Source organism: Euleptes europaea, chromosome 5 (assembly GCF_029931775.1).
Source record: "Euleptes europaea isolate rEulEur1 chromosome 5, rEulEur1.hap1, whole genome shotgun sequence".
Taxonomy (NCBI): Eukaryota; Metazoa; Chordata; class Lepidosauria; order Squamata; family Sphaerodactylidae; genus Euleptes; species Euleptes europaea.
Window position 1 is genome coordinate 56143366 of NC_079316.1, and position 8261 is coordinate 56151626.

Consider the following 8261-nt stretch of genomic DNA (forward strand, 5'->3'; position numbering starts at 1 on the left):
TTGGCTCCAGCCCTGATCCGGACGGGGATGAATATCAGCGTCATTTCAGCTTTTCATTTAAGGCATTAAAGTGAAAAAATGGGCAGTGCCATTTGTCAAAAAGCAGTTTCTTTCTCTAAACATGCTTTACAAACATACTATCCTACAAGATGTTTGTTTTTGTTACTTGACTCTCCCCCTCCCCACCCCAATTACTGGTTTTGTCTTAAGCACTTCCTGCAGCTTCAAGAGCTTTATGATTTTTTTAAAAATCAGGTGTTTGACATATTTATCCATTTCAAATTTACTCAGAACCGCTAAAAGGGATACACTGCTCTGGGAAGCGGCTTCATGACTGCTATAAGGGTCACCTTATTAGCACTCTGCACAGGCAACTTTTATTGGAAACAGAAAGAATCAGAAATAAGGAATTAAATAATCAGTTGCTATTTAGATAGGGGGTAAGTGCACAGCGCAATCGTCCATCTGCAGTCCTCAGGATTACTGTCAGATTTTAGGGTTGCCAACCTCCAGGTGGGGCCTGGAGTTCTCCTAGAATTACAACTGACCTCCAGAACACAACAATCAATTCACCTGGAGAAAATGGCAGCTTTGGAGCATGGATTTTATGGCATCACATCCCTGCTGAGCTCCCTTCCCATCTCAAACTCCACAGGCTCCTCAAACTTCCACAGGCTCTGCCCACAAATCTCTAGGAACTTTCTAACCCAGAGCTGGCAACCCTATTCGGAGCATACGGAGAAAGCAACACTCCTTTCTAAAAAAATAAGGTTTCTGTACCTATCTGGATGTGTTTCATATTGGAGATAAGAGTCATGGCTCGTGAATACGTTTGATTTGTCTAAAGGAGGTTCCTCAGACTAATTTCAGGCATCTTGAGTTAAAAATATCTCAGCTAGCAACTCCTCTGACTGACAGCTTGGACAGCTGCTGCTTACAATTGACAATGCTGGCCCAAATGGGCTAATACTGACTATACAGCAGCTTTATGTGTTCATATATTAATAACAATACACATTATTGATTCCTGAGGCAAAGAAACCAAGACTCAGCTCTACCGGGACACATCAAAGCACTTGATTAGACATATTAACACAGCACTGTGAACTGCCTTCTAGCAACCCTGCTTTGTGAATTGTTTCCTTTTTGTATGGACACATGGTTGTGAAGAGGAAGCAACATAAAATGGCTGTTGACAAAGAAACAGCCTATAGATGGTGTAAAAGCCAGCTGTTTCCTGCAAAGAAGGCCTATGCATGGAGTACCAAATATTATTATTTAAATCCCGTTCCATAATTACCTAATGGCAACGGATTTTAGATGGCAAATGACATCAGCCAGAGTTGGTATATAAGTTTGCTTGCATTGGTTTCATTGGTAGTTATAACAGAGGCTATCTATCTCTAAAATGCACTTAGATGGAACAAAAGCAAGCAGCACTGAGCATTCTTGTGGGATTTATTCAGGGAGATTTACCTTACATCTGAAGTGCCTCCACCACATGGAGAAGCATACCCAGGGATGTGAAGGCTTCCAAAAGTTTCTTCTACTTTGCTTTATATGAAATCATGGTTTGAAGTTGTTTTTTCATCACAGTTCATCTTAACTATGGTTTTGCAAGATGTTCTTTTTGCCACCAAGTCACAGCTGACTTACAGTGACCCCCTAGGGTTTTCAAGGCAAAAGAGGTTTGGTGGTGGTTTGCCATTGCCTGCCTCCACGTCATGATCCTGGTATTCTTTGGAGGTCTACCATCCAAATACTAGCCAGGGTCAGGGCTGAGAGTGTGGGCAAAAATGCATGGGAGGTTTTGCCTTGGATTTACCGCTCTCTAGACGCACATTTTCCCCATCTGAATTCTCAAAACTCTGCATGGGGGGCTTATTTTTGAGTTTTGAGAATTTGGCTGGGGGAAATGAGAATTTAGAGAGCAGCAAATAAAAGGCAAAACCTCCTGTGCATTTTTGCCCTGTGTGACTGGCCCAAGGTTATCCAGCAATCCTCCATGATGTGAATGGGGATTTGAACATGGGTTTCCAACACCGTAACCACTACAACCATGCTGGCTCTTCTGCAAAATATACTGATGGAAATATCCCGCCTTGTTCCTTGGAGCAAGCCAGGATACCAGCTAGATCTCTGCAGGGGAACTAGAGGAAATTATGATGGTGATGACCCCAGCCTTTGTCAAGGCATACCAGAACCTGAATGACTGCCTGCAAGCCAAGTCCTGGTCTCACAAACAAACCACAGTTAAAATAAGCCATAATTTTCTAAACCATGGTTGTCTATGCTGGTTCTTCAAAGGAGCACAACAAGCGCCACTCAGGTGAGCTGACATGAACATGACATGTTCAGGAGCCTGAACATCTCTTTAAAGGCACTCCATACACTGGCTCCCTCCTCTCTGGAACACCTCTGAGTCCAACTTCCCATAAGCTATATTTATAACCAGGCCCCCTTTTCCATGGATTAACATGGCATACAGAATACTGTATTTACCCAAAAGGAAGACTAGTTTTTTCCATGTGTGTGGTCAAGAAAAAGAGAGGGCTGTCTTACATTTGCATTCAAGTTGGGTATGTACAATAATTAAAAAACATTTTGTGAATAACATCTTTAGGAGGCTCTTCTTACATTCAAGGTTGTCTTCTTTTCAGGTAAACACAGCAAAAAGAAGAAAAAATGACTTGGTAACAACAAACCTGGCAGGGGCAACTGTTCACATGGCTCTACAGAAAAAAACCCAAATTGGTTTCCAGTCTGTTACTTCAGGCCATGTTTTTCAGAAAGCACGTTATTTATTTATACCACACTATAGATGTACATGGCACTTGACAGAATATTTTTTAAGCTTTCCACAAAGAGACTGTAATTTAAACTTTGACAATTGACAGAGAAAAGAGAGAGGGATGGGAGAAACAAGAGATGAATGGGTACAAGTGTAGATACAAACACTTAGGTGTGTTCTGGTCGGGGACGTCTCCTGTATCTCCTGGAACCATGGAACTCAGTATATGCATATAATTTTGTGGATGTTGCTGAATCACACTCACAAATATTTGAGCATGCTGCTCCCTATATGCGTCTTCCTCCTCCTCTCCCCATTCTCCAAACATCTGAGAGAAGGTAAGAGATAAGAGCTAGCAGTCACTATGATGAAAATAACCCCATCGCAATGTTGACCTTGGGTGGAAAAATTGCTACAGACGCTGGTTCCTTTTCCCGCACAGGCAAAATTTTGCACATTGCAGCAGTGAGTTTTGCACATTGCAGCAGTGAGACATTTAAAACCAGACTGAACAAAGCACATGAAAAAGGCCTGAAGGGAGTCGTATCATAATGACAGCTGGATTCACTTAGCCGGTGCTAATGTACAGAATTGGGGAAAAGGCATACAAGAAAATGCATTTGGCCTGAGGCTGTGGATGGGTTTTGATCACTCCTTCTCAGCATGAATTTTGAAGATCATGTTAAAATGCTGCACATGAAAGCACTCCCAGGAGGAGCCCAGCCAGCCATTACAGATTTGATAGATCAACCTGGGAGGAGTCTGGGAAATCAAATGGCATCCTTCAGGGAGTTTGAATGGGAAGAGAGGATCAGGAACCTGAATTATGTTGTAATAGTATACATTAATTCATGTTGAAGCATGAAACTGTTTTCAACGCATTAGTATCACAGGGCTACTATACTATTAGTAGTAGTCTAAGGAATCTGCATGGCCATTAAATCAGAATCTTCCCACAGAATTTTGAGATGACTAGCTTTCATTTTGCTAGGATAGCAAGCTTCTAGTCCCCTTGGTTACAGACAACGAAGAAGAAGTTGGTTTTTATATGCCAACTTTCTTTACCACTTAGGGAAGAATCAAACCAGCTTACAATCCCCTTCCCCTCCCCACAACAGACATCCTGTGAGATAAGTGGGGCTGAGAGAGCTCTAAGAGAGCTGTGACGAGGCCAAGGTCACCCAGCTGGCTTCATGTGCAGGAATGGGGAAACCAACCCGGTTCACCAGATTAGTGTCCGCCGTTCATGTGGAGGAGTGGGGAATCAAACCCGGCTCTGAATTCTCATAGCCTCTCTGCTCCAGAACTCTGTTGTCCCAAAAGAGTTCTGATCTTTTTCACCCAGTCCTTGAAAAAAAACCCAAATAGACCCCCCCACACACAGATTACTAGTGTAATCAGCAATAGTTTGCTCACTTTACAAGGAGAAAATTAAAACTTGCATAGAACATTAAAGATCTGACCGATATCAGTCCCACTCAGCCTTAAGAATTTTCAAAGGCATGTTGCTTTTCTTTTCAACGAACAGAAGAACAGAGCAAAATTAATCATGCAGTCCTAAGCAGGTCTACTGAGAATCCTATTCAACTGTACTCAGTGGGGCTTACTCCCAGGAAAAGGTTTTTAAAATTGCACTGTTATTCATCTAGTTACCATCTGAGAGCCCTAACAGAAACCTCCACCTTCCTCCTGGGCTAATGAATGCTGAACATCATACATAGTTTCTGGAATAAAGCCAAATGCTTTAAGAATAGCTCTCACTCCATCCCAGTAGCCCAATGGTTCATACAAGTTGTATGAACCAATACACATTCAGCTAACAGCATTCATATATATAGCAACATATTCAAGGTTTGGTCCAGTCCTATGCAGAGTTATTTCCATCTATGCCCCTTGGGCTCAGATTGCAGTACATATGATTCACTGTTAAACTGTTAGGTACTGCAAGTCTGTTTGAGTCTCAGTGCAGCCCACATATAAGAAAAATTCCTGCAATGTGCTAATGTAATGCTCTATCAAAGAAATGAATGATTGTATGATAGATCACTGTAGCCCTCTGTTATTTGTCATTTATTTCAATATTTCTGCCAAGTAAGGTTGGGGTTACATCTGGGTGGCTTTCTATCCAGCAGCTTTAAGCCCCAGAGTAGAGTGATGATAGCTTGTCCTGTGACTCTGGCACTCTTGGGAGCAATTGCAGAAGCCCTCCTCCTATTTCTCCATAAGTTGGCAACAGTATGCGAGTCCAAGACCAAGTTCACGTATAAGGCCTGGTTAACTTGGCAAATCAAATTTGTGGAAACCAATGTATTGGAAAGGTACATGTACAAGAAGGAGGTTTTTAAGTAGAGGCTAGATGGCCATCTGTCAGCAATGCTGATTCTATGACCTTGGGCAGTTCATGAGAGAGAGGGCATCTTGGCCATCTTCTGGGCATGGAGTAGGGGTTACTGGGGGTGTGGGGGAGGTAGTTGTGATTGTGCAGGTGGTTGGACTAGATAACCCTGGTGGTCCCTTCCAACTCTATGATTCTAAGCAAACTGAAGATGTGGGAAAGGCAACAGGACTCAGGCACATTTCTGCACTCGAATGCATGCATGAGATGTCCAGTCTGAGGGCTGGCACTGGTAGGTGTCAGGACTGGTACAAAAGCCTCTGCTACTATTTGACCTTTCTCAAAGCCTCTGAGTATTATTTCAGTGCAATCCTAAGAATGTTTTCCTTAGGAGTGAGCCCCACTGAATAGGATTCTGCCTGGACCTGCTTAGGATCACTCTATTTGTCTCCTTGACTGTTTCAGATCAGTTCAGCTTAAAGCACGGCAAGATTCAAGGCTGAAACTTATACAATTAACACAATACCTAACTAACTGCCAGGGGATGGTTGAAGGAGAGGGCTGTTCTCAGGGCCCATTTCCCACAGCTGAGTGAACAGGTAGGGACAGCGTATGGACCAAACAATGCAGAGCTGCAGCAAAAATAGTTTACCCACATTGCTCTCTTATCTTGGAGTACCAGAAAAACATTATGAGGATTCCAGCGAAATATCCATTCTCTTTATCTAGTGGCAGGTGGCTTTGAAATCTGATTCTGAACAGGCCGTCTCTCTCCTCTCTTGGGATCAAACACAGTTTTTATGAGAAATAATGCGTGCTTTGCGAGCATCTGAACTACATTTCACAGATTCCTGCAAGAAGGCACCGTTGTTGGTATGACATGGGAGATCCAACTCCACTGACTTTGGTGCATCAGTGTCATACCAACAATGGCAGCTTCTTGCAGGATCCCATGGTATCTGAAGTGAGGTGGGTTGGAAGCTTTCAACGGCTGCCCCCAAACTCATCCCTCCCCCTGGAAGGGACAGTGGTGTCATCCTTACAGACCTTTCAGATTAATTTACAGACCGTTTCTATTCCAGAATACCTATCAGCTGAACTGATGGTGCTGAACTGAGCCAGCGTGGTGTAGTGGCTAAAGCGGTGGTTCAGAGCGGTGGACTCTGATCTGAACAGGGTTTAATTCCCCCCTCCTCCACATGAGCGGCGGATGCTAATCTGGTGAAATGGATTTGTTTCCCTGCTCCTACACATGAAGCCAGCTGGGTGACCGTGGGCTAGTCACGTTCTCTCAGCCCCACCTACCTCACAGGGTGCCTGTTGTGGGGAGGGGAAGGGAAGGTGATTGTAAGCCGGGTTGATTCTGCCTTAAGTGGTAGAGAAAATCTGCATATAAAAGCCAACTCTTCTTCTTCTTTAGTGTACCTGATGTTTTTATTGGGAAACGCCGGTAAATAATTTTTGTTTTAAAGTTGATTTATGATTGCAAATGCCTGGTTTTTCTGTTAGCTGCTTTGGCTAACTAAAGCACTAAACCAATCAATCAATAATACCAATTACATTCTCATTCCTCATTGGGTCCGCAGTGATCTATGTTCCTGTCATGTCAATACTGGTGTCCTGGCTTGCTCCCCAATGGAGCCCAGCAAACACTGCACATGGGCTGAGCTGGCTCAGTAAAGAGGAGAACTGAAGGTTCACGTCCGGTCACTGCCCAGAAGCACTGATGAGCAAGTCAACTACCAACCAGAGGTATGCAGCACAACTAAGCCACCCACAACAGTAGCAAGGTCCTTAAACAAATATTCTGGAGACGCTTGGTTTGTAAGGCTCAAGTAGTTGCTCAGGAAATGTTCTACTGAATTCTGGAGGATCTGAGAGAAATATACATTGTAGAGCGCCACGAGAGGAGAACAGAAGGAACCTAATTGCATTCATGCCAGATGTGCCTCCAGGCCAAAAGAATACGTTGGTCAAACAAACCCAGATGGTTCAAATAAAACAAGATATGCCTCATACGCATCCTGTCATGACAGAGGATAGGTCAACTGAAGTATAGAGGAATAGTCTTATGTAGGAACAAACTGAAAACTGCCTTCGTAAACTCAGCGTGAGAGTACACCTAAAGATCATCTAGTCCAACCTCCCACACCAAACATGTCGCCCGCTATCAATGCAGAAATTAGCAAGAGGAACTGTGGTAGAGGAGAAACATTATTCAGTGTAGCCTTGTACATGAATCTATATTACGCCAGAAGAGCTCTGTTTAACACCCAGGCTTAGCGCTTTTAAGAGAACCTGGGAAAGGGCCTCGACTTCACTGGACAATCAACCTAGATGAATTTATTTATGAAGATGCCCAAAGCACATATTCTGTTATTCAGAAATGTATACCAGAGAGGTGATTCCACAGGGTGCATGCTTGCAAAAAGCCCTTCTCCGCTGACCTTTTCGCCTGGCGATAAAGGGGTTCCCTGAAGTTTTTTTTTGGGGGGGGGGAAGGCTACAGCACCCCCTCCAGAAACCCTATCCCCACCTGCCCCGCTCCCCAAGTCATTTTTCACCCACGTTGAAGTCGTAAATCCCTCAGCTCCCCGGAAAAGCACATCTAGGACGATCCCTGCTGCCAGCCTTTGGCACCCCCGGACCCCCGGGCCCGTCCCACCCCGCCGCCCGTACTCACATAATGCTTGGAGGGGTTCCTCCTTTTCTCCACGTCCACCACATTGGCGTCCAGCACGCCGCAGGACAGCATCTTCGTCCCCAGGAAAGCCAGGAAACGCCGACGGAGTCCAGATGTATCCTCGTATTCTGATGAGCGGCGGGCTGGTTTTATTTTTTTTTATATATATATATATATATATTTTTGTCCAGGAGGGCTCCTTAGCGCTCAAGGAGCATTTCCGAGGAAGCGGCTCTCCAGCCCCCCCTCCCTTGCCCCCCGCCCCCCGCCCCCAAAACAATGCAAAGTTCCCAAATCTGGAGAGCAGCGATGCTTTGGAGGTGAAGGAGGCGGGGGAAACCGGCGAACGGTCCGAGAGAGAGCGCGCGCGCCACCGCAGGCACGCGCCCGACCCCTTCGAAGCCGGCACGAGAGCCGCGGCGCCTGCGGCCCCTTGCAGAAGCGCCTAAGGG

General features: G+C 44.8%; 1 protein-coding gene across 3 annotated transcripts in view; it reads right to left on the reverse strand.

Annotated features, from left to right (window-relative positions):
- SH3PXD2A (SH3 and PX domains 2A) overlaps positions 1-7931 on the reverse strand; it is a 271900-nt gene extending 263969 nt beyond the window's left edge. For all 3 annotated transcript variants that reach the window (XM_056849280.1, XM_056849281.1, XM_056849279.1), the window contains exon 1: positions 7810-7931. In XM_056849280.1, the coding sequence (XP_056705258.1) occupies positions 7810-7881 (72 nt within the window). In that variant the 5' untranslated portion in view covers positions 7882-7931. The remainder of the gene's footprint in view (positions 1-7809) is intronic.
- Positions 7932-8261: the final 330 nt, after the last annotated feature.